This window comes from Elephas maximus, chromosome 20 (assembly GCF_024166365.1).
Source record: "Elephas maximus indicus isolate mEleMax1 chromosome 20, mEleMax1 primary haplotype, whole genome shotgun sequence".
Taxonomy (NCBI): Eukaryota; Metazoa; Chordata; class Mammalia; order Proboscidea; family Elephantidae; genus Elephas; species Elephas maximus.
Window position 1 is genome coordinate 67,562,361 of NC_064838.1, and position 26,984 is coordinate 67,589,344.

General features: G+C 42.3%; 1 protein-coding gene across 3 annotated transcripts in view; it reads right to left on the bottom strand.

The window, feature by feature from the left end:
* The window catches only part of CADPS (calcium dependent secretion activator), a 578,687-nt gene that overhangs the window by 154,011 nt on the left and 397,692 nt on the right, over positions 1 to 26,984 (bottom strand). For 2 of the 3 annotated variants that reach the window (XM_049861704.1, XM_049861703.1), the window contains exons 11-13: positions 21,031 to 21,243; positions 7,345 to 7,481; positions 3,336 to 3,523 (exon numbers count right to left, since the gene is read on the bottom strand). In XM_049861704.1, the coding sequence (XP_049717661.1) occupies positions 3,336 to 3,523; positions 7,345 to 7,481; positions 21,031 to 21,243 (538 nt within the window). Of the gene's footprint in view, positions 1 to 958; positions 1,118 to 3,335; positions 3,524 to 7,344; positions 7,482 to 21,030; positions 21,244 to 26,984 lie in introns of all 3 variants that reach the window. The other variant, XM_049861702.1, reaches the window with a different exon arrangement.

A 26,984-nucleotide genomic window follows, 5' to 3' on the forward strand; every position in this document is an offset into this window, starting at 1 on the left:
TTGACAGGGAGAGAGGCGGAAGATGAGGAAGCACACAATGATAACACTGGGGATAATTAATAAATTAATTCCCAATGAGAGCAGCCTCAAAGATAGGAAACGGGAGAGAATAAACGTAAGCTTAGAATTCATCATGCCTTAAAGGTGGCCTCATCATATAATCCATACATAATGACTACGAAGAGTCATTAGCTTAGTTATAATATTTATTTTGAATCTTTACTATAAATAATTACTTGCAGATTGACTTCTTTTCATGAGGCGGATGTGGAGCTGAAGGAAGTTTGCTGAGAACTGAAGGTGCCACCATAAATGTCTGCCTAGCACCGGTCGTCATTGGGTCCACTCTGACTTGTGGTGACCCCACGTATGTCGGAGCAGAAGTGTACTTCTCAGGGTTTTCAATGGCTGAGTTTTTGGAAGTAGATTGCCAGGCCTTTCTTCTGAGGTATCTCTGGGTGGACTTGAACTTCCAATCTTTTGGTTAGCAGCTGAGCACATTAACTATTTGCACCACCCAAAGATTCCCTATAAATGCACAGGTCCATCTTATGCCAACCCACTTTGTTTGCTCCTTCAACATCATTCAGAAATTATACAGCATGGGTTGCTTATTATGAAGAATTTGGTAGGGTACCAGGGCCCTAACAAGATGCCACTGAAAAGCAATCTGACTCACAGTTCTGTTTACAAATTTCTCAATTGGCCTTTTCAACATGAACATGTTTCAAAAATCATTAAACACCTGATTCAGACTCAGGGCGAATACTCAGTATTTTTGCCCATTGCTAGGATTCTTTTTTTTTAAGTGAATCTTTGAAAACCCTTAAAGGAACAGGGATCTCAGGAATAGATAAGGCTTGCTGTTTTCTACGGAGGAATTGGTGAAAAGGATAGAGGGATGGGGAAAGACCACAAACAGGGCAAAACACAAGCCAACACACACAGAACTTCTTACCTTTTGGGCTCTGGATTTGTCTGGGATTTTAAATCTTTTCTTTTTTTGGATTCCTTTTTGGTGTCTTTTTTAGCCTCTTGTTCAGATAGAGAGGGAGTTTTGCCCCCTCCTGGGTCTGTGTTTGGTGGCAGTCCACTAAGGTATGCATGCATTTGCTGACTGTGGAGGGGCGGCCACACAGGCATGCACAGAGCGAGGCCAGCCATGGGAGAATCAAGGGCACACATGCATGCACAAACAAAAGAAAGAAAAAAGAAGAATGCATCAAAAAGCGGAGCAAATGCATTCAGACTAAAATAATAAGCAAAAAAAAAAAAAAAAAAAGATGCAAACTTGCATAAGGAAAATCAGAACTGAAAAGAAAATAAGAAATCCAAAACTGTTTCCATGACAAGATGTATAAACCTAACTGTGAATCAAGTGGCAGTCTTACAATATGAAATCCAGACAATGTGTATCATAATTCATGATGATGTTTACCAGGGAGTTTACAAAAACACTTCATTATTTTGTAACACTTTCTTATTCAGTAACATATGTAGAATACAGTGTGACAACCCAGAGAATATAATGCAACTTCACTCCCTCTCTCTCCTTTTAAAGAATTCAGTCCAAGGGGCTGTAACAGATAGTCATCAAAGTGTACATATTTATAAAAATCAAGATTATGCACAGATACCCCCAGGTATCAGAGTTGTCCTGAGTATCTTTTATGCAAATAAAAGGTCACGTGCTGGATTAAGGAATCTTATAACAATGGGAGGTGGTGATAACCTTGTCGCCTGTTAAATATTCAAACCTATGATGTTATTGTTATCTAGCTTTACATGTTGACTTTGCATTTCATAAAATCTACCAGCACGACAGTGAGGAAAAGCACAGAACGACCCCACAGATATTTCAGAGCTGTATAGCTTGCAAAGATGAAGATAACGGACAGGGTTGTGATTTAAAATAAGTGTAGTCAGTTTGGGATTCTCCCACACTTGAGGTTCCCCAGAGCAGCAACTTCTGCATCTGTGGCTGGGTTCCTGAAGCCACTGAGCTTTCTTCTGGAGGTTGGCTGGAATGCCCTGAGATGACTCGAGCTTGTCTTTACTCCAGTCTGAGGCTACATACACTGGAAGAGTCAACTGGCTGTGGCAGTGTGGAAATGTATTCCACCTCTCCAGAGCCAAATGCTAGTGTTCTTAGATCATTTGCTGGTTTGCAATTTTCAGAACATGGATCTTTTCCTCCAGGAACTGGGCAAGGTCTAGAGAAATGGAACACTTAGCAAGGAGTCAGGAGACTTGACTTTTCGGTCTTGCCTATAAACCCAAAACCAAACCCAGTGCCGTTGAGTCGATTCCAACTCACAGCGACCCTAGAGGACAGAGTAGAACTGCCCCATAGAGTTTCCAAGGAGCGCCTGGCGGATTCGAACTGCCAACCCTTTGGTTTGCAGCCATAGCACTTAACCACTACGCCACCAGGGTTTCCGGTCTTGCCTATAACACCTATAAAATGAGGGGTTGGATTAGACTGTAAACTCCAAAGTTCTTCTCAGCTCTATGATTAAATTCCAAGTGTTATCATCATCTTTGCGTTCCAGATTCACCGAGCTTGTTTCAGCTCTTGGAACACGCTTGGTTCCCTCCCTCTACAGGGCCTTTGTACGTGCTGTTCCCTTTGCCTGGAAGCACTGAACTCCTACACACGCCTCAGTTCTTACCTCAAGCACCACTTCCTCACGGAGGCACTCCCTGACAGCCTGCCACCCCATCTAAGTCACGTTCCTTTGTTAAATGCTTTCATGGAGCTTCTTCCTTCTCCTCAGGACACCAATCTGTATGTGACCCTGTATTCCTCAGATGTCTGTGTTTTCCTCACCATGTATGTGGCATGCCTACAGAGTGTCTGACACTTAGTGAGCAGTAATTCATTATTTATGGGATGAATGAATGAATGATGACAACAAAAAAAGCCGATATTTATTACGTTCTTGACATGCTCTAGGATCTGGGCTAAATCCTTTACATCTACTTGCATTCCTTCAACAACACCATGAGGATACTATCTTTACTATTCTCATTTTGCGAAAACCCTGGCACAGAGGGTTTAACTGACAACTAGCGTCATTGCTAATAAATGGAGGAGCCATGGTTTGAACCCCAGATCGTTCTAACCTCACAGACTGCTCTACAAATCCCTTTTGCCCTTCCTTTCAAGTATCTTGAAAGGAGAAAAATGAATTCAGACCTTTGTATTTGTGCCTCTGGTGCGTGTGTGTGTCTGTATGTGTGTGTGTGGTGCTGAAGGAATGGGGATGGGTGACCCTAAAAGCAGGACTGACTATAAACCATTGCATTTGAAGCACTTCCAGAAACACGCCTACCTGTTCCCGTGGACGTGCGATGCACAGAACGCAAAGCTATAGTGAAGGAGGGTGGGGTCAATCATGGCGCCATTTTCTGCCCGCTCGAGCAAGTCTCTGAGGTAGCAGAGATGTCGGTGACACCCTCGGACTCCGTTTCGGGCGCAATACTCGTCTAGCACAAACACCTGGCCGGGACTGAACCAGCCCTGTTTGGGGAATAAAGGAGAGACTTCCTTTTAAATACAGGTTGTTTTCCAGAGAGCTGCTAGCATTGAGAGTGGCTGGAGGAGGGTATTAAGAAACGGTCAGAACTAACATGTAGTGACTGTGTGTCAAGGGCCGGCCTTAATATGCAGTGCTAAACACTTTATGTGTATGGTCTAGCTTAGTCCTCATAACAGCCTGATAAGGTAGGTACTGTAATCCCTGTTTATGGATGTGAAAACTGAGGTTAGGGAGGACATAGAATTTTCCCAGGATCCCAGAGCTAGTAAGTGGTGGAGTCTGATCAGCCAACAGGATGATTCTAGAAATAGAGTCACTCACTGCTCTAACACTGAATGGTGCATCTTAAAAGAGTATTTGTGAGTGGATGGGGGCAAAGTTCTGGCTACTGGTAAAAGAAAATAGTGGCATTAAGGCCTTAAATTGGTACAGAGTTTACACTTGACAAAGAACTTTCCAATGAACTCTATAGTAACCTTGTAGGGGTAGACAGGGGAAGTTTACCTTCACTTCATAGGTGAGGAAGCGGAAATCAGGGCTGTTAAGTGACCTACACAGATATATAACGTAGAGGCAAGACTCAAACCCGGTTCCGTCTTATTTCAAGTCCTCTGTTCTCTCTATTCTGAAGAGTTAAGAAATATTGGGCTTGGTCTATATACACACCAAACCAAAACCCAAACCCATCGCCATCAAGTTGATTCCGACTCATAGGGACCACATAGGACAGAGTAGAACTGCCCCAGGGGGTTTCCAAGGCTGTAATCCTTACGGAAGCAGACCGCCACATCTTTCTCCCGCGGCACGGCTGAGTGCTTAATCTCTCCAACACCACATGCCAGGGCTTCATAAATCCTTTCATTTTGGAAAACACTCTTTTTATTTTAAAATGAAGGTACTACCATAACTCTCCAAAGCGAACAGTATGACTTAGTTTTCAAGTTGTAAGTCAGATACAACTCAGTTAAGCTGAGAGGACCTCCTGGGGCCCTGGTTCATTTTTGTCCTGGAGACTGTTTTCTTCTTATTTTATTTGCTTGTTGTGGGACTAGCCCAAAATCTTCAATGAAAGAGAACCCAGATGGAATCTCCAATTCAGAGTGAATTGGGTGGCATGGTGGGATAGAAATTGCCGCCTCCATTATGTTCTTAAGAAAATAAACTAAAATCAAACCAAACTAGCTGCCTTTGAGTCAGCTCCGACTCACGGCGACCCCACGTGTACCACAGTACAGCTGCGCTCCCCAGGGTTTTCAATGACTGTGACCTTTTGGAAACAGGTCACCAGGTCTTTCTTCCTTTTGGTTGTTAGCTGAGCACTTAACTGTTTCTGCCACCCAAAGACTTAAGAAAACAGATGCTTAGAAAGGCCGGTTACTTGACGCTCAGGTTCACCCTTGGGCAGAGCCTGAAATCACATCTCGTCTTTTGGTGTCATTGCCTGTCTGAAGCAAAAAGATTAACAAATATAGGTGGTCCTTTGTAAGCTGGGAATTTAGAGTTGTTTTAAATATAAATTTAATTTTACTTTGAGGATCTTCTCTGAGTCATCTTTTGAATACTGCTTCAGCTTGGGAGAGAAAAGGCAAAAGGAGAAATGGACTGGAGGACAGGTAGAGACCACAGAATTGCAGCAAGGGAGGCCTGTGCAACACTCTAACCTCTTATTAGGGATCCAGGGAATCTTCAGTTGACTACACGCAGCTCAGTGATGCATCCAAGGAAAGACAGCATCTTTCCTATTTCAAATGAGAAGTTACTGCAGAGGGCGGGAGATTAGTCGAGGCAGTGGGCTGCCCCTATAGGCAACTTCTCTGCCACCCCATCTGCTACCCCAAATGCTAAATCTTAGAAACAACACTGCTGTGAAAGATTAAAATATATTTTCTACGACTCAGATGACACCAAGTCTTTTGTAGATGCCAAAATAGCTGCTTTGAAAAGAGTTGAAGAAATATCAATTAGGAACTCAGTCGAAGACACAGAAAAATTTATGTATCTCTGCTGGTCGGTCTCCAAAACCAACTGAAAAAAAGACTGTAATGATGAGAAAATGGAATATATAGAGGAAGGAGATAAAATCCTTTTAATTTCTGTTATTTTCTGAAAAATTGGGGCGACGATTAATAGATACAGGTATATAGATGGGGAAAGAAGCTATTTTATGCTATTCATAATTAATCTTGGATTTTGCACTGTATTTTTAAGCCTATAAGTACCTAATAGAAAATAGACTTGAAAATTTTATCGTTAGTTTAATTTGTAGAGAGCGTTTCCTAACTTCCCTTAGTGATGAATTTAAAAACAAAATTGTTTAAAAAAAATGATTCCAAAAAACTCTCAAAAATAAGGCCCCTCAAAAAAATTTCTTAAGAAAACAGGAGTTATACATAAAAGGGAATGATTTAAATCTAGAGGCATTTTCTGACACGTCTCACAAATGCAATTTATAATTATACAAATAATCGCATAATCTTAGGAAACAAATTTGCAAAAAACTGCCTTGCAGTGCAAGGTAAGCTTTTTTTTTTTTTTTTTTTTTTTTGGTTTGTTTGTTTTTAAAGTCAAGTGGTATGTTTCTTTCCAACTTGGCAGAGTTCAGATTCCTCTGATAAAGTGATTCTAAACCTGAGATAATCAATGAATGTTTTATGAGATGCAGATTAATAAATTATTCTGCATAACCCTGTTTTTGTTTATGAGAGTATTTTACCTATGATTTTTGACATTTTGGCTTCTAATGCAGCAAAAAGAAGGAATACAAAATAAAAATTAGCCAAAAGAGACAATTAGTATATAGCCACGCCATGTAGAAGAGATATTATAGATACACGCAAATGGAAAATATTAATGTCAACAATATGCTGACCGTAGTTAATTACAATATTAACACTATATGGATAAATTAACCTCAACTAACTTGAGTGCTTCGAATCAGGGATGAGACTTTTCCTCTGAGGAAAGTCATTCCGTTACTTCCCCCCTTGCCTTTCCCATCTATAAAGCAGGGTTGAGGACACTGAAGAAATGAATGAGGGATTTATGCAGAAGGAAATACACTGGGTCTCATTTTAGGCTTATGAATGTAATCATTTAAGATCAAAAACGAGTGTTCAGAAATCCCATAAAGACATAATAGACTGCTATTTAAATGATTTAAATATAGGTTTAAAACAGGATTTCAGGAAAGGTGGGGTGCTCCTGCTGGATAGCTGGACCTTCAATGCCTAAAGTTCCACAAAAAATTCCTCCAAAGGGTGAAGAATACTCTGAACACTACGACAACAACAGAAAAGCCACTTAACCAAACACACCATTTTTTTTTTTTTATGGACAATGAAGAGGAATTTATTTGCAAATCATTTTAATCTTTAAAAAAATATACACAAAAGAACACATTCATATTTCTAAGGCAGAAGCGCCCGGCCTTATCATCTGGGCGGGGAGTGGGGGGAATCTCAAAGTCTAAGATACCGAGGCGATTTTTACAAGTTCTCCCTAGGCAGGTGCCAAACTCGGTTACCCTGGTGGGAATATGTCTCGTGTAGCAGCTGAAAGGGGGGCTGCTAAGACAAGGAGTCTGGGGAATTGGACCCATCTCTGCTGACAACTTTTCTGCTCAGCCTCGCTTCTTTGGTAAGTAAAACTCTCTCAGCCCAGGAAATCACCAACCCGTGTATAACTGTGCAGGGATTCTGTAATGGAGAAAAGAGCCGCTGACATGAAGGTGGAGAAATTTTTTTTTCTTTTTTTTTTTTAAGTTCTTATGTTTAAGTTGCTGTAGACCAAAGAATATACTTGCCAGGCAAGAATAGGAATCATTAAGTCTGTGATCCAAAGTAAGGCGCTGCACCGTCTCAAAGAGGGCCGCGTGGTCAAAGTTACAGGGGTTGGAAGAGATAAATTCATCCATGCCATGTTTCTGAGCTCTATCTGCGTCTGTACGTTTGTACATGTGGAGAGAGACACAATTCAGAGAAAAACATCACATTTTCTTTTACATTTCAAATACACAGGAATTCACTAGGCATTACGAACACGAGAGCTTTCCCCATTACCTCCCGCCAGCATCCCCAAGATATTCTTTCTACCTCCCATTGTCAACTTGCATCACTTACTGGTGAGTTTATTGCATTTAGGCAAAAATATATTGGCATCAACATGTTTATCAAATGATCACAATTCCAGTGCCTTTATGTTGTTCTTTAAAAACTAAGCACAAGATCGTAACTTCGCCTGCGTTTCACCAAACACTGAAAGCAGATCGGATCTTTGCTTATAGAAGCCTATGTAGCTTTTTTACGTTTTTAATAGATTCTGCCATTCCAGCGGTCATGTCTAGAGCAAGTTCTCTACATTTGTCGGGATTGTCTGGAAAAAAGGTTATGCTGATTTTCAGCAAAGTTACAGTATTTGTACCCACTCCCAATTTCCATTGCCAATTTGGTTTCATAAAAGGTTTGAGTCCCCGCCCTCCAAAACTAAAAAAAAATAAAATAAAATAACAAAATATTTTCACTGAAACCTGGAGAATCAGTTAAGCGGGAGTTTAATTTGTGATAGCCAAGGACATTGCTTTATTGAGTGCTCACGCAGCTCGGAAAGCTCATAAAACAGACAAACAGAAATTTACTCAGCAAGGGCTATGATCTGCCATTGACTGTAAACTAATAGTCTCAATGTATTCACACTTTTCCTTACAGGGTGAAGGCTGTAGGCAAAACCTCCTAAGGGCTAACTAATTAACCCCAACATGTGTAACTAAAATACACTATACTCAACTGGCAAAATAACTCAGAGAATTCGAATGGAGGGTGGCCAAGCGGTTCCTAGGGAGGCAGGAATGAAGTGCTGTGCACTAAAGGCGTCAGCTCACTCCACTTCATCTCTCGCACTCTCCTGATAATGCCGACTATGCAGATGGAGAAGTTTATATCAGATCGGGCAAGATTTTATTCATCTCTTTGAGGGCAACATTCTACGGGAACACGGGGACCTGCCAGGAGCCAGTGATGGCTGTCAGGACATGGGAAAACTGATTTCTGACTTGGAGAGGGCATTTGGATGATATTTTCCTAGGTGGTCTCCCTCCCAGACAGGGTTTTTTCTCCCATTCTTGGGGTACAGATTAAAGCTTGGGCTGCAGAAGCAGCGTGGCTTTACCGTGATGATTTCTCATTCAAACCTAAATGCGTGGAATGTCAGATTTATGTCCTTTTATTGTTAAGTTGTTAAGATCTGCTGCATTTCACAGAAGCAGCCAGTGGTCAGTGTGTGAAGAAGATGTGTTCTTTATGCCCAGGACACACAGGAACAACAGCTTCTGGAAGACAAGCTGAAGAATGTGTGTTTTCAGAGCCAAATCGCACCGTTAGGATGATGAAAACACGAGCTTGTGCAGGAGTTAGAGAATCTGAGAGAATCCTCTCGGCTCTGGGGACTGTCTCCATTTGCCCTCAGGAAACTGCACTTCAATTTGAGACTGGGGGCTTCAATTTTCCTTTGGCTGTTGGGTCTCCCAACGACATTTCTCCTTTGGCTCAGGATGGCTGGGAGGAGTGGTGGCCAGGAAGCTGGCGCTGGGGAAAAAGCTGGGCACCCCTACGGGGTCTGTGGCTTCTCGGATTCAGGGCCAGTGTGTGAAACCTGCTCCATCTTTAGGGCTCCCCTGGCAGAATGCCACCCAGGCAGTCCAGGTGGCACCTCTCCATCCCTGGTGATAGTTCTGCTTCTCATCTCATTCTGTCAGCTTGTTCTTTTTAATGCAGGAAAAACTCAAGGTGGGGTGCACGCTAGCTGCTCATCCCATTTCATCCTCATGAAAAGGCTCACCCATCCCCGTGCCTCCTGATTTGGACAGAATCAATGAGGCATTTTGGCTAGCATCAGCTTCTTGTTCTCGGCTTTCTCACAAGAGGCTGCACGCTGATAAACCTGCCGGGTCCTTACTTTGCCAATTGGGCTTTGCTATTTCGTTGCTCTTCAATTATGATGGTACAATCGGTCATTCAGGGCAGGCAGAAGGGGGCTCTTTCGTGGCTGTTAATAAAATACGGCACACCTCCCGTCTCTTACCCTTTATTTATTTGGTAAGCCTCTCCAGCACTTTGCTATGAGCTATTTTGCCTTGCTGACCACTCAGGAAATGGAGCTGAAAAGGCAGCTTGGCTCCTAGTGGTGACCTGGATTTAGACCCACAGCCCCTCCACCCACCACCCTACAACCATCACACAGCTAAACAGATACCGACTCAGTGCTAATTCTTCGGTTTGAGGAAGTCTAAAGAACCATTTCATTTTTACTTACATTTTAAAGTGGGCTTACAGAGAAATGTGCTTAAAATCAGTCTGTTTTCCTTTTCAGAGAATAATTCTATCGAAATAAAAATTCTTTTTCCTTTCTTTCCTCCCAGCCTCAAACAGTGACCTGGGTTCACATGAAGAGCCTGGGGCCAGATCTGGGAAGTCGGAATTGTAGTTTGGGCTCCATTTCCAATTAGCTGTAGGAATCCCGGCCAGGTTGTTTATCTCTCCGAGCCTCAGTTTCTTTGTGTGTAAAATGAGTTGACCTCTCAGCTCCCTTTCTGCTCTCAGGGACTGTAATTTAATGATCTTTAGACTCATTGCACACCTTCTCTATGTGTGGATGGAACTTAATGCAGTGGGAATTTTCAGCAAGTAAAACGGGCAGCCCCTGGATTTTGTTTGAACAAAATTATCGTTTACTCAGAATTAGGCTAATTCTCTTAATGGTTCCAGTAACTCAAGAGTGCTTAAAGAGGTGGCTGGCTCTCATGAAACCTTTGAAAATTTCATTGAGCTTGTTATATTAAGAACAAGGTGGCGGGGTGGGGGGGGGGGGATGCTACTTTAACGTGTCAGTAGAAAGGATCTGATTTTTAAGCTTTTCAGAGCATGAAAGAACTCTATGTTCTCTGCTGTATTTACAGCACCAAGAGCAGTGCCTGGCACATAGTAGGTACTCAATACATATTTGTTGAAATGATGAACCTACTTCATCAAAAGAAGAATTTCACCCTTTCAAGATATTTTCTATTTCTTGGTCTTATGGACTGTCGATGTGCTGAGGTCAAGGGGACCAGTTCACAAGGCAGAGGACTGTGGCTCAGAGGCAGAATTCTTGTCTTCTGTGCAGGAGGACTGGCTGCCATTCCAAGCCCACACACCACGTGTACAGCTACCACTCGTCTGTCAGTGGGGGCTTGTGCACATCTGTGACGCTGAACAGGTTTCAGTGGCGCTTCCAGACTAAGACAGACTAAGAAGAAAGGCCTAGCGCTCTACTTCTGAAAATCAGCCAGTGAAAGCCCTGTGGATCACAGCAGCCTGATCCTGCTGTGTGTGGCCATGACTTGGGGGCAAGAAGCAACAACAACTTCAGGATAGTAGGCGGTTAAGTAGGTGTACATGGGGGCGGCCAGAAAGACTGCCATCTACTAGGCGTTTGACACAAGGCAGGTTGCTGCTGTTTCTCCGTCTCACTCTCCTCATTTATAACCGGGTTAGTAATCAAGTTGACCCTCAGAGGGTAGTTGAGATGACCTGATAAGAAGTACCTATGGAGTCCTGGTGGCACAGTGGTTTAGAGCTATGGCTGCTAACCAAAAGGTCACCAGTTGGAATCCACCAGCCGCTGCTTGGAAACCCTATGGGGGCAGCTCTACTCTGTTTTATAGCATCGCTACCAGTTGGAATTGACTTGATGGCAATGGGTTTGGTTTGGTTTTGGTATGCAGCTTGTGGGTTGGCTAGCATAGTAAGCGCTCAGTCAACACTAACTACTAGTAAGAGGGCAGGCTTCTTAGCGCCCCCGAAGCAAGTCTTTGTCAGCAAGAAGGGCATCTCTGCATTTATAGCTAACGCTCCATCCCTTCCTCGCTTCTTGAACCATGCTGGTCATAGGAAGCTGAAAGTTCTTCCCAGCCTCTCTGTGTTATGGATCTGCTCCTGTATAACCAGTCCCTACATTCCGCCTCAGTGTTTTTGCTGGGTGATGTTCCAATTCCTCTGTTGTCAAAGAGAACATACATACATTCAAATGTACATACACTCAAATCCCTTGGTAGATAATATGTTCCTTGAGGGCAAGTTTCTGATTTGTTATTTCCTCTGCCGGCTCCCAGAGGAGCCAGGTCCTGACTTACTCCAACACCTTTATCCCCAGAAACTTCTCATCAGCTTTATTAAGGAGTCACACACATAGGGATTCAGATGGTATCTTGAAAATCCCGAAGTGGGAACATGTGCTCTTAGGGGGAAAAATCGTATAGAAGGAAACAGAATTCTAGGTGCAGGTGTCTTTGGATACCATTCAGGTTGTCTGCCTGTGTCTCCATACATGTCTAGGGCCATATGCATTACATATGTTGTCTCTCTTAAAATAAAACACTGCAGTGGTCCAGCTGTTCCAAGTTCTGTTTCAAAGAACTCGTGGGTGCTTCCGAAGCACCATCATACCGTCGTTCCTGCACTCTCCCAGCCTGCTTCTCTACGGTGCTGAACGTTAAGAAAAAAAAAAAAAATGTTCTTTGCAACTCCATTTTCCTCTGTACAAACAATTGGAATTGGTTGATGAAAGAAAAAGAAAACTCCAACGTTGACCTTAGGAGGGAAAACAGCCCTGAGCAAAAGCACAGGAGAGTAGATTCCCCGATCCAGGACACTTTGGGAGCAGTACTTGGCATGTGTCAAAACAAAACAAAACAAAAAAATGAACTTGAACATGAGGCTGGGGAAAACAGAGTTAGGTACTGAGTAGAGTGGCTGCTTAAAGCCCCACTGATGCTTGGATTATCATCTCTTCTTTAGGAGCTGCATATCAATGCTCATTTTCAATTACATGATTTTTTTTTTTTTAATAGAAAGCAAGGATTCACTGCATTTTAAGAACTGACTCCAACCTTTACCTTCTCCAGACCTGGCCGAGGAGTCCTTAAGTTCTGCCGGTCTTCAAGGCTCCAAATGTCCTGAAAATGAGCTGTGTGATTTTGTGCGTGTAGGGCATAATCCAACACACCTCCCAACGCTGCTGCCTGTTCCACATCTGTGTTACTTTTGCATAAGGATTTTGAAGTCCTTTATGGCATGGGAAGAGAGGACTGACCTCAGGCTAAGCTTAGATGATAAAGCTGATCTTGGTACATCAAGAAACTTAAAGCAGCATCAGCGGTACACACCACACAGAGCAGGCTGAGAGGCATGTGGGCTTACAGAGGGCGCGTACACTTTCGAAAGGAAACTAATCGAAATCGTACCCTCAGTGTCCTCAGAAACAATTCCGGTTTAGCATTTAAGGACTATTCCTAAAGTGAGACCATGATGTGGGTTTTATACTCTCATTTAATCCACTTCATTAAAATGTCAGTGATATGCTTCCTCATAGGTCACCCTACCGTTTATGTTGTTGTTTAATCAATCGTGTTTAGGTTCATTTCATGTTTGATAATCTTTTCCTTTTTTCTTCCCTCACAACTGGAAAAAAAATTTAGTATTTTTCATGATCTCTTGTCTCAACAGCAAACATATTTATACGATCATGTTTCAGACACGTATGTTTTTAGACAGGTTTGTAGTAATGTCCATCAAATGAGTATAATTTTCTTAGGGAAATAATATAGCTTTCACAATTTTATTTTATTGAAGTCTTCCTATTATCCTAACAGTTAAAGAAATAAAGACAAAAGGTCAAAACTCCCTTTTTATTTTGTAATATTACATTTGGAATTTCTTATGGGCTAGGGAAAAGGAAATTACACTGTTAAAAATAATTCTGATTGTATTGTTAATCAATTCTCCGCAAAAGGCTCCTTTTTTGAATGAGTCTCTTTTATAATAAGGTGGGGGTAGCTGTTTTCTCACTGAAATTTTGAGTGTAGTCATGGGCTTCTGTTTTGCCGGATGGATGCTAGAGACAAGGCAATAGCTACTATAAGTCTAAAGTCATCTGTGAACTCAGCCTGCAAATTAAAAGGTGACTTTGTATATTTCTTATATGGAGAACGGGTGCTTGTCATGTCTGCTTGACAGTACAAGAGTGAACGTATGGTTTGGACAATAACGAGCAATGACAGTAGTCAACCTCATCAGAAGACATGAAATAAAGAAATGACAATGATTGACAGCAGCTGGCTGGTTATGGATGTGTCTTGGAGAGTTTTTCTTGGCTGGTGAAGTGAACGGGGTCGTTGTGCACTGCCTGAGCTCTGCACAGCAAGCAGAAGATGGGTCCTCCCATGCCTGCTTCCCTGAGGCACACAGAGCACCACTTAACTGAGAAGCAACTGAATTCCTTCATGGTCCCTCCAACTAAGCCAAGCTAACGTGCATGGCCAAGAGGGGACGGCTTCTTCAGAAGCCATCGAGGGCAACTCTGAATTCTGCAAAAATCTTGAATTTAAAATGACTACTGCACTATACCCAAGGGGCTAAGCATGGGACGTTATTTCAATGTTCACTTTTACAATTCTTTGTAAGAAGGTTGCTTTGAGTATAAAACCTAACAGAGACTTTGCCAAAGCTTTCAAAACAAATAAATATACAATTCATAATTCTTCCTGCTGTAGTCATTACACTTTCAATTGCTTTACAGAATCCTTGAGGATGTCTTTATGTTCCGTACATGGGTGAGATATATTTTCTATACTTGATCGTAGTTAATAAAGCACCTTACTGTAAATCACTATCTACCAGGAAAATCCTCAACTACTTAGTGAATAAGATGTTAAATGTGTCTGGAGTCGGTTACAAAGATACATACCTTCATTTAATAGTCTAACTAGATCATATCATGGTGTTTGGAATATCTTGGGCCTGCTTGTGGGAATCTATTCTTTAAAAAAGCCATTTAATTTTACAATGAGAAGGAAAGTCATTTACAGTGTGGTTTGGGTTATGCAAATTAAATTGATATTGAGTTAATTCTTGGATATTGCATTCCTGCGATATAGCAACGGCAAGTTGACAATACAAGAAGATGTAGCAAAGATCTCATGAGATAAAATATAGAAAGGAATTAAGGCAAACAGCTATTTGGGCGAACATCCACTATGACAGCAATGTGTTCTTGTGCAAAGACATGTAAATTAACTTAGAGTGGAATTCACTCAGTCATCTATTCATCCATCCTTTCTTTCAGTCTTTAAAAAAAAGTACAGCAAAATCCACCCCGCTAAATTTTTTTTAAAAATGCCTCATCAGACATTCAAAGTAAAGTAAAGTTAAATTAGGTATCTGCTTGAAGTGGTGAAAAAGTCTGTCTGCTAGTCAGGGGTACATTTATGCAAAATAAAAGAAAAAAGGAAGAAAGGGAGAAAGCAAGTTAAAGAGACAAAAAGAATGGAAAGAAAGGACTACTGTTACGTGGTCAGGAGGGATGATGTGACCTATGCCTTCTAATATCAGCATTCAGAATACTCAGGTACATATTTGCCTGCTCTCTTGACAAATCTTCTAGCTCTTATGTCGGGTCTTCCCTCCCCACATTTTTGGCGGGCAGCTTTTTCCTACAGGGATAAAGGAACTGTATACCCTTTGATCGGTAACTCAAATACTGAAAGAGTTTTCTAAAGTTTCAGTGTTTCTTTTTTCTCTCTTACAGGTGTATTTTTTAGAAAAATTGATAACAAATACAAATGAGGTTAAAAAAAAAAAAAAAGTGATTGTTGCCATTGTTCTTCGGTGAGACATCTGACACCAGAGGTGAAACCCTCCTTGGCACTGGGAGCTGGGGACTCTGGAGCTTCTGTGGACGAGCAGCGTGGACGTGATCACGTCCTTAACTTCTGTTTTTTGTGAGTGGTAGCCCCGGGTAGTATAGCTCTCCTTTCAGAATTAATCCTCAATTAGGGCTTTAGACCCTGCTCTCAAGCTGGGTAGAATTAATTCTTTAATGTTCACATAATACATTTGCTTTAGTTAGTCATTGGATTTCGCTAATTCTCCAAGTCTTGCTCAGTTAACATCTCTGGACTTCCTACCCTACCTTTCTATCTATTCAGGGATCGATGGCTACCACACCATTGGTCCAAACTAATCTTTGGAATGGGGAAGGAAAAACAACAACAACACATTGTCAGAGTGCAAAATGATCTGTTTTCAGGCATTAAGCAGTCAGGTAGCTGTGAATTCCATGAAACAAAGGCTTTATTTGCCATTTCATTGTGATATTAATTAATAATCTTGGAATGAAAAAAAAATAGGAGGTGTTCATGGTTGGCTTTACTGAGAGGATCATTTGATGCCAATATGGAAGCCAAGGAGAGGAGGCAATTATGCACACACCACATGCATCCTAGCTTCCTATGGAAGCTGACATTTCAGACCTAAGGTCAGGAAAATAACATGAGAAGTTTCACTACAAGGTCTAGACATGAGGGAGATAGATTGAGGAAGAGGGGGAGCACATTGCAGGTGTCAGATAATCTAGTCTGATTATCTGAGCTGTGCTAGCTATAGGGGAGCACTTACCCTTCAGTCCAGCTAGAAGTTAGCAGGGTAAGAAGGAACAAACCAGAATAACATAAAGACTAGCAACAAGGCTCAGGAAAGCAGACAGGAGTTCTAACCTAACAGCTAACGTTCTTGGGTTCGAGCAAAGATTGAACAAGAAAACTGAAAAACGAAACGAAATGAAACAAAACAAAAAACAAAATCAAACCCTCCCCAAACCAACAGTAACCAACCCTCCCCCCCTCTAACTGCTGAAGACTCTTTAAGTGGCAGTAAAAATCCAGTCATTTTCAAAAACACCCAACTTTGGGGATCTATGATGTGATTAACAGTTATTAGTTGAGGACAGACATTAAGCATGAGAGTTGTTGCAAGTGATACATCAAGTAATCATTGACTAAACGCCAAAGCTTAAAATATATCCCCCCAGCACCTAAATGAGGACTGACGTACTGATTTTTACCGTTTCAGTAACACACATGGACAGGAATAAGGGGTCTCAGTGAGAGGCCACTCGGCATAGTAAATTGTGGCAACACTCAACTACAGGTTTGGGCATCGTTTCCAAGGTAAGCAACATTGGCCTTAGAAATGGGAAAATGGCAAGAATATATTTTAAAAAGCTGTATAGCTAGGTACTGACTTAATTTTTTACAAAATTTAACAAAAAAGAAAAAAATTAAATCAACATTAGGAACAAGCACAAAAGAAACCCCAAAAGAAAAAAAAAGTTTTAAAAGATTGATAGAACCCCCCACAAAGCCTTTGTAGGGTCACACACAAACGAATGAATAGCAGGATCTATTTTTTTGGTTTTTATAATTCTATATAAATACTCCACTCCACTCTTTCTTACACGTGTCTTTATGTTTTGAAATTGTAAAAAAAAAAAAAAAAAGCCACCTCACTCAAAACTCTGTTAAATTGAATTTAGAAAGAGACCCAAATAAACTCACAATTACTTCCAAGCTTCTTAAACTGTAAAGAGTACCATTCTCAAGTTTTCCTTGAGCAGACAGTGACATTGGAAGACTGGAGTGTTTATTTTTCTTTACCACCCGCCCCCCCACAAAACCTTTCCCACTTCTATGCAGCTTCCCTTTGCCATGGAAATACTAATAAAGTGATAACTAAGTTAAGCCATTGAGAACAGATGTTCTTAAAAATCATTCACTAACAGGAATGGCAAAGGCTTTCACCAAATACTCAAAATCAGGATTTAGTGAGGCATGCCAGAATTAAGTATTTAATAGAGACCCTTACCTTTTGAAAGTCAAGGAAATCTTTTTAAAATGCAATACTTGATTGTTTTTACTCTTTTTGCTAGCCAGACAATCTGTGATTGACTTAATTTTGTGATGTTACTTAATGAAAACAAATTCAACGTATAGACTAGAAACCAAATGCAAGCGAAGGACCAAAGCTTGCTATTTGTAACTATGTTACCATTGTTCACCGCTTTTCTGTAATCTTGCTTTGTAGTACAGGGTGACCAACCTTTGGGGTTTGCCCAGGACTGAGGCGCAGGTATCCTGGGACAGAGGACTTTCAGTGCTAAGACCAGGGAAATCCTGAGCAAACTAGGAAAGTCCTAGGCAAACCAGTATGAGTTGGTCACTCTAAGTATAAATGAAGACTATTGGTTTGACTAAGTTGCCCGTACATAAAGCATGATGGGTTGAATTGAATAGATTAAAGGCAGCTGTGAACTAATCCTGCATTAACTGCCATTCTGGGCAGACTGCACTAAAAATTACGACATGCAGCCTAGTCATTTTTTTTGGTTGTTATGCATAAGAACTACTTAGTGACATCTCACAATGTAAAAATCTTGACTCCTTTTTTGATCTCTCTCATATATACTCCTAATGGCAAATGCTCAGGTGCAGGAGGCTGGAGTGATTAAATCCCGAGTGGTTTCCTCTGCTGGCTTCCAAATTGCGGGAATAGGCGCCCCACTTACTGGGTCTTCTCTGGATGCAGATTTTATTAAGTGCCTAAGCTAGGAAGAGACAGAATTTGGAAGTGCTGAGACCCTGTCTCGGGGATGATAGAGTAACCATGGGACTGTTGGGTTCAACACTAATGAATCGAAGCTCTCGGTAGAGATTACTGTTTATTACATCACTACATACAGTTACACAATTTGCGTGCTGCACAACTCAGTGGGTGCCATTGACATTTTTATCTATGTGAAAGGTGCCTCTTGCAGAGCACACCTGCATGGCTGAATGTATTGCCCTTGTTTTAAAGAATTTGGTGGAATCTTTGGAGAACTCCAGTTCTTGGGCAGTGACTTAGGGAGACAATAAAGAGGGTGGCACCACCACACTGATAAATCCCAGAGGTGTGTTATCTCACCTTCTCAATTCATCTCTCAGGCTGCCTCACATGCTCTCCAGGGATGATCTTATTTACCCCTCAAATTCTCACCCTTAGGATTTTCCTTTGGATGCCCCTTTTAATAAAAGTTGCCTATGTTTTTTATGTCAACTAGAGTAGAGACATACATCCAGCTTGTGTACTCAACCGAATTTCTCTGCTGATGCCTAACGGCTAGCAGTTTAATTTTATGGCTAAGTGAATCCTATTCAAAGAGGAAAATCTAAGTCAGGAGCCTCTGTGTACTTCCATGAAGAGACATCTCCTCTGCAGCAACTTTGATCACTGGTCTTCTTTTTTTTAATCACTGTCCGGCCTCCATTTAATTTTACCCCTGAATAGCCTTCTTTAAGTGGGGCCAGTCATAAACTATAGTAATTTCTTAATCTAGGCAGATGATAGAACAGAGAGACACAGAAGGCAAGGTGAAACGGAGAGCATTTGGAAATAAGACCAGTATTTTCCAAATCTCACCTGAGATACATGTTTTATGAGGTCGATTTGGATGATGATTGGAACTAGGAGTTATTTTTCTGATACAGGGATACAGGGTGTGTGATAGGATGCATGGTTCCCAATTTATTAAAAGGGGCATGTCAGGCAAGGTGAAAGGGGAAATTCTATTGCATAGTTTTTTGTTTTTAATTAAACAACTATTATGTATGCTTTATCTTAACTAAGGAGCCCTGGTGGTGCAGTGGTTAAGTGCTCAGCTGATAACCAAATGATTGGCAGCTCGAACCCAACAGTCGGGAGAAAGATGTGACAGTCTACTTCCACAAAGGTTACAGCCTTGGAAACCCTATGGGGGGGCCGGTTCTACTCTGTCCTATAGGGTTGCTATGAGTTGGAATCAACTCTACAGCAAAGGGTTTGGTTTTGGTTATCTCAACTAACGACTAAAACATTAGAAAGAGATGCTGTCTTCTCTTTTTATTGATTTCAGATTAACCTAAATGCCACAAGCTGCTAGAGAACACACAAAGAGAACGGGGAGCTTGGTGGCGGTTGCGGGCAGGAGGGCTATCACTTCTTCAGATCCCACTTCAACCTCTTCCTTATCCTTTTGCGACTTTCTGGTTGCGTTGCCATTCCCCGCTGGAGATGGGGCAGTGGTTGGGTGGTTATTTACAATGTTCCATGAGGGCATGCATCTTCCTTAAGGAAACTGTCAACAACGGACAGAAATTTCAGGGAGCACCTGGTGGTTAGTATTTGCCATTCAAAAAGAGTTGTGTTCCCCGTCAGCAAGGATGTTGCAAGGTTCAATGACATAGAAATGGACACGAGTGTGGAATTTGTTCAAAAGTGAATTTAGCTCTCTTTAGTTGCGGCAGCTTCAAAGGTATTCTATCCATATTCATATTTCACTTAAGAGCAACAGAGAAAAGACAATGTGAACCACTCTGTTAAAGGTCGAGTTTCTGCTTTAGGGCCTTTGCACTTGCTTTCCCTACTGTTGCTATTCTCGTTCCTCAGATATTTGTGGGGCTGACTTCCTATCATTTGTATGTAAGCTCAGAGAAGCCTTTACTAATCACTTATCTAATGTTTCCTCTCCACCCGTCAGCCACCATTGCATGACATCTTTCACGGTATTTAGCAATGTCTGAAACTGTCTTATTCATTTGTTGACTTGTTTGCTGTCTAGGCTCCCCCACTGGGATGCAGGGGGATGGATGCTCCCCAATAAAAGCCGGGACCTCACCTGCCTTCTTCATTAGTACATCTCCATCACCTAGACAGGTGCTCAGTGAACTAGACTCAATGAGTGGGGTTCACACTAAAGTAAGCGATTGCCATGGTTAACTGCCAACCGTGGCTTGTACCTGAGTTAACTCTAATTGATTGGATATTAGGGGCAAGGCAAGAGTCTCCAGTTAGGGTTAATGTTTGTAACTGAAATGGATTTACTCTATTTCCTGGTTTATGTCTCCATTTTCTATGTTTTAATAAATTTCCCCACCTGTATGCTGGCTTTCTCCTTACCCTCCTAGGTACTGGCAGTCCCAGGTAGCAAGAAAGGGCAGGGAAGCTATACGAATGCAACGGTAAGAGAAGAAGACGCTGGAATATTAACTGGGGCTGTTTAAGGAGATGCTTTCATTTTTGGGTCCTGGTATTTTTATGGCGTAGCTCAGAATGGGATTTTAGGACCTTTTTTTTTTTTTTTCCCCACTGCATGTGATAATGTCATCTTTTATTTTTAAATGGTTCTAAGTTGCAGATTTAAATTTATTTCAAATCAAGCCCTATTTTTAAATTACTTTTAATTGGAAGAAATGAGGCAAGGACATAAATAATATACTGTATTTGAAGGACTCAAACAAATACATGTTGGGCTGTGAATTCCAAATTTTCACGAAAACAAAGAGATCAAAATTCACCTGAAACCTACAGGGATGTTCTATTTTCCTCTGTGTCATCCTTGGGGAGAACATGTCAAGTATTGCACTTTAAAATTACCTTCATCTAACATTTCTGTCCCAGCTTTCCCCCGGAATTCACTATATGTTTTCAGCAAATGTGATTTTATAAATCCTTGACACAAAAGCAACTAGATTTTCTAATTAGATTTTGGAAGATTTACTTTACTTTACTCTATAGAGCTATTTTTGTGAAATGGCATGTTTACTTACAAAATTGAGAGATGGGGGCATCCAGCTGAGGCACGTTCCCTCCCTTGGCGTTGAGTTTCTGGACTTGGGTCGGGGGCACAGGCTTGTGTGACTGCCCGGTGGCCCGATACATGGCTTGGACCCACAGGATGCGATCTTGCTCATCGTCACTTGCAAATATCACAGTGTCTCCTTCTTTGACTGCATTGAAGAAGGCGCGGCCACCTTCCAAACCTGGAACACAAGGGAATAACCACTTCTACTAGGCTGAGGAGTCCCTGGGCAGTGTAAATAGTTAAGTGCTGGGCTACTAACTGAAAGGTTGGCAGTTAGAATCCACCCAGGGGTGCCTTGGAGTAAAGGCCTGATGACCTACCTATGAAAGGTCAGAGCCATGAGAACCCTATGAAGCACAGTTTTACTCTGCAACAGGTGGGGTCACCATGAGTTGGAATCAACTCGACAGCAACTGGTTTGGTTTTACTAGGCTGAGTTGCAATGTTCTAGGAAGGACACAGACTTTAGAAAGGAGATTTTTTTCTGCTTTTCTTTAGGACCAAAGAGCCAAAAATAAATAAATAAATAATTTTTAAAACTGTCACCATTGACTTAATTCTGACTCATAGTGACCCTACAGGACAGAGCAGAACTGCCCCATCGGGTTTCCAAGGAGTGGCTGGTGTATTTGAACCACCGACCTTTTGGTTAGCAGCCAAGCTCTTACCCACTGCACCACCAGGGCTCCACGCCCAAAGAGAGGAGGTGATCTAAGGACAGAATCCTAGGAAACTCCAATACATAAAGGCCAGGAAGAAGAGGAGGAACCAGCAAAGGAGACTGAGAAGGAGCAGTCCAGGGAGTAGGAGGAAAATCAGGCTTCCTGGAACCAAATGATGAAAGTGTTTCAGAGAGAAGGGGGTAACTGATCATTGGATTTGGTAATGTGGAGGTCATTGGTGACCTTAGTAAGAAATGTTTTAGTGGTCAGAAGCCTGATTTGAATGGCTTCAAGGCAGAAAAGGAGGAGATAAACCCTTAGGCTGGGAAGGCTGATATCCATGTGGCCACAGAGTGCGGCTACGATGTTAAACGGGCCTTATGAGCCTGGCTCTTATCTCTCTCTGCCCTGCTGGGGATAGAACTGTCAAGCAGTTTGCATCTTCATTTTACTGGCTGGGTAAACATTTGCCTGTATGCGTACTGGGAGTCCCTGGGTGGTGCAAAGTTTACTACCCTTGGCTGCTAACCCAAAGGCTGGAGGTTTGAGTCTATCCAGAGGCACCTCAGAAGAAAGGTTTGGCAATCTACTTCTGAAAAACCAGCCTTTGAAAACCCTAGGGAGCATAGGTCTACTCTGACACACATGGGGTCACTATGAATTGGAGTCAACTCAATGGCTCCTGGCTTACACATATTATTTCTCCTATCCCAAAAAACATAAACTGATTAAAACAAACAGACAAATAGAAAGTCTCTCTGGATCCCACCTCTCCCGTCAGCTACTGGCCTATTGTTTTCTTCACAACAAAAGGGGATCTATACTAGGATTTCTCAAATTGTAATAAACATAAAAATCACCTGGGTGTCTTGTTAAAATGCTGCTTCTGATTCAGTAGGTCTGGGGTGGGGCCTAAGACTCTGCATTTCTAACAAGTTCCCAGATGAGGCAGATGGTGCTGGTCTGAGCACCTCCCTTTGAGTGGCAAGGGTTTATCTCCTCCTTTTCTGCCTTAAAGCCATTCAAATCAGGCTTCTGACCACTAAAACGTTTCTTATTAAGGTCACCAATGACCTCCACATTATCAAATCCAATGATCAGTTACCCCCTTGTCTTTGAAACACTTTCTTCATTGGGTTCCAGGAAGCCTGATTTTCCTCCTACTCCCTGGACTACTCTTTCCCAGTCTCCTTTGCTGGTTCCTCCTCTTCTTCCTGGCCTTTATGTATTGGAGTTTCCTAGGATTCTGTCCTTAGATCTCTTCTCTCCTTTATCTACACCCCTCCCTGCGGACTGCGATTCATCCTTTAAATACTATGAATATGCCCCTAGTTCCTACCTCTATATCCCCAGCCTGGACCCCCTCCTTGGAAACCCTGGTGGCACAGTGGTTAAGAGCTCAGCTGCTAACCAAAAGGTCGACAGTTCAAGTCCACAAGGCGCTTCTTGGAAACCCTATAGGGCAGTTCTACTCTGTCCTATAGGGTTGCTATGAGTCAGAATCAACTTGATGGCAATAGGTTTGTCTTTTTGTGGGGTACTTTCAGAGCCCTGGCGGGGCAGTGGGTAAGAGCTTGGCTGCTAACCATAAAGTCAGCAGTTCAAATCCAGCCGCTCCTTGGAAACACCATTGGGCAGTTCTACTCTGTCCTATAGGGTCGCTATGAGTTGGAACTGACTCGATGGCACCTAACAACAACAACAATGGTGCAACATCAATAAAGCTTTAATAAAATCTTTTTGGTGGTTATAATTATGAAGGAACATTTTGTCTAGTTTCTTTCTGGGTGTTTTTATAGGTGTGATCTGGGTTGCTGGTGTAGAGTTAGCAAGCTGGGAAACCCTAATGAAACTAATGGATGGCAAGATAAGGATGAAAATCCTGGTGGGGGAGGGAGGACGAAGAGGAGCTTTGAGGGACCTTTGAGCCCTGAGAAGTGAGAACCAGGAAGTTAGAAGGAAGAACGGCTCAGCAGACCTTCTAGAGTACCATGGTCATCTTTGGGATTAGCTACTTCACTACAGTCAGCGAACGCCAGCATAGACATCTCTGGAAGGGCATATCTGCTGCCCCACTGCCTCCCCCGCCCCCAAGGCCTGTGCTGAGAGTGAGGATACTGTGTTCCTGGAACTACTGTCAGAAAGTCCATTCAGAGGTTCCCTCAGGAAGGTGGGGAGCCCTCTCTATTGAAAAGTTATTCAGAGGTAGAGCTAGAAAGAAGCCACACTGTTTCAAATCTTATTTAACCCTCCCAACAGCCCTATGAAGAAAGTACTGTTATTCCCATTTTATAGATGAGGAAACTGAGGCACAGTGAAGGTGATACCCAGCCCATGGACACAGAGTTGGGCTGTAAGCAACAGAGCTGGGCTTCTAACCCAGACTGTCTGGCTCCAGAACTTGTAAGCACTGGGCTATACTGCTGCAGAGCATGAAAAGCAGAGCTTGGCCGAGAGTAATAGCCCTGTGAGGGTTACTGACAAGAATGAAGACTAACTGTGGTGTGAGCAAAGCCAAAGAGAAACAGCTAAAGCAGCTGAAGCAATGGCAACGGCAGTAGCAGAGCGACAGGGAGCACAGAACCTCTGAGAGACAAGGAGACACGCAGGAGAGCAAGAAGGGAGAAAAGCGACAGAATCTTTCAAAAACCAAGAGGGGAAGAGAAAGCAAAGTGAACATCGATATTTGCTGCAAGGGCAGGGGAGTTTTAGGAAAGGCACCATTCCTGGAGACTAAATCTGCAAAATGTGATGTGTGACATTGTATCAAAGCCTGAGGGCCCTCCGTGAAGAACGTGGATACAGTCCCACAGACACCGACCTGTCAAGAATGAGAGGACACGCCCAGGAATGGATGGAGGCAGGCCAAGCGAGGGAGTGGTGGCCAGTTCCCAGGGGAGAGGGATTGGCCTTCCAACGACCCAGATGGACGTATCTTACATATGGTGCTAAAGAGGTCCACACGGAGTTGTGTACGATTAATTCAGTTGCTTGATAAATGGTGTCACCAAATTATTCTCAATTATCTTTTTTCTTTGAAGACTTAATTACTTAATATAATGGGAATTGAGATTGTGGCAAATTCTCTGAACCAGACCCAGGGAAAGATAAAGCATCTTCATTTTTTTAGCTTCAAATGGGCAGGCTGTATGGAAAAGTTGCATATAATTATTTACCAATTCCTGAAACTCACACTTCAATGTCCCTCAACAGGCACAAATGTTCGTGCCCGGGTGATCATCTGGACCCCAGTCACATCCCCCACACCTGTGGTAGAGGGGAAAAGTCTACCAGGGTAACTACTTCATAAACATTTCCACCAGAGTAGGAGGTGGACAGATGGACTCAGAGGTTTTTCTCCGCTTGTATGTACACTCACTTTTCAGGGAGAATTTAAGGATAAAAAAAAAAAAAAAAAGTTAAGGAGACTTCTCAAATCCATGAAAACCCAAAAAGCCTGTTGCTGTCGAGTCACTTCCGACTCCTAGCAACCACCGTTAAACATGCATTACTGAGATCTCCAACTCACAAACTATACCATGGGTAAGAACCCTCTGAAGTGTTTATTTAAATACACGGATTCTGCCGTCCCCTATTCCGGATCCTGGGTTAGGAGCCAGGCCCAAGAACTTCTATTTTTAACAATTCTGAGTTAGACTTTCCTTAAAACACCTGTAGTATCTTAAACTCCGTTTTACATCAAACATTACTTTGGAAATAAACAGGACTTGGCACATGGAAAGGCACATGGTATTCTCAAGAGCGTAATTGATTGACTTTCCACTTACATCTTTAGTAAAGGAATTTATAAACTATATCCCACGGGATTGAGAAAGAAAAGAAGCTTTTAAAACATGTACAGTTACCCCCTTTGCATATAGATGGAAAACTTTCTCCCCCCACTGTAACTTAGGAAGAGAAATTCGCTTTCATTTCATACGATAACCACTAGAGCCTTGTTGTAGCTGCACACTTAGCTCCGTTTCAGTGCGAGTGCCCGGGAGGGGGTGTGGATTACACCCGTGATCCCAGCTCCACCGTCAGCAGTCAGGTGCAGCCCTTCAGCCTCATGGAAGCTCAGCTTCTTCATTTACAAGATGGGATTGTAACCCCGGCCTATCTGCTCTGTGAGATTGCGGAGAAGACCAAATGTACTCACGTAAAGGAAAATGAGTTGCAAACTGGCTTAAAAGGAGTTATTATCATAAAATCCTATTGTTTTTCCTTCTCTTATCGTTTTTCCACTTAAATATCTACAGTTAAAATGTAGGTATTAGGAAAGACTGAATCTGTTTCTTTGGTGGAAACCCAATGATTTAAGAACAGAGGATGTCCTAAGGGTTGGGTTTTAATGTAGGAGCTACACCTCTCAGTGAAACATTGTGTGAAATTGTTTGCCTCAAGCTTGTAGGTTCTATTCACAAGGGGGTTTCCAGGCAGAGCTTCCAACTCACGCCTTAAGTGGTCAGCTCTGGCCAATGCAAACTGCAAATAGAAGGCCAAGGGCCTGGGGCTGGCCCATGCCACTCTGGGCTGGGATTCTGAGGGCACTGATTTTCCTCGGGGACTGGACTGAAGGCTGTCCCTGCCACACCTTTTCAGGTTAACACCCCATCTTCTCTCGAACTCGGTTTTTTTCTTTTATGTGTATTTTGTTGCATGTGGAAGAGCAATATGTGAGTAGAAAAAAAAGGTTTTGGGCCAAATAATGCAGTATGGTTGGAAACGCTTCCCCTGCGCAGATCTGGCATAGAAACCAACTTCTCTGGGAGAGGGCTGCTGGTGCCTGCGGTTCATTAATATGCTGAAATGATTTCACACACACACACACACCCCCATTTTGAAGGTTGTTTGAGACTGATTTCTATTCATTTTTTTGGGAAGAAGATAAAATGGGTGGGGGGAGAGGTGTGAGGGGACAGGATGTAGAACTTAGGCAGTGTGGAGAACTTACAGGAAATACCAGCATTTGTGTGGTCTCTTAGTTACACGAGGCTTAGGAGCTTGGATGTCTATGCTTGTAGACTGATACCTTCTCTGGGGAAAAAGACATTTAGGTAAGTCTTTCATTTTTAAATGCCAGGAGCCAACCTTATCAGCTCCTGAGTTATAGTCAGGAGATATGGAGGTACAGGGCAGCCTCCCTTGGTCTCACACACATTTTATCTGTCAAGCCCAGATACCACTGGGGAAAACAACACACATGCATGCACACACGTCACTCCCGGTTCATGTACAGGACATTCTTTTCAGCATT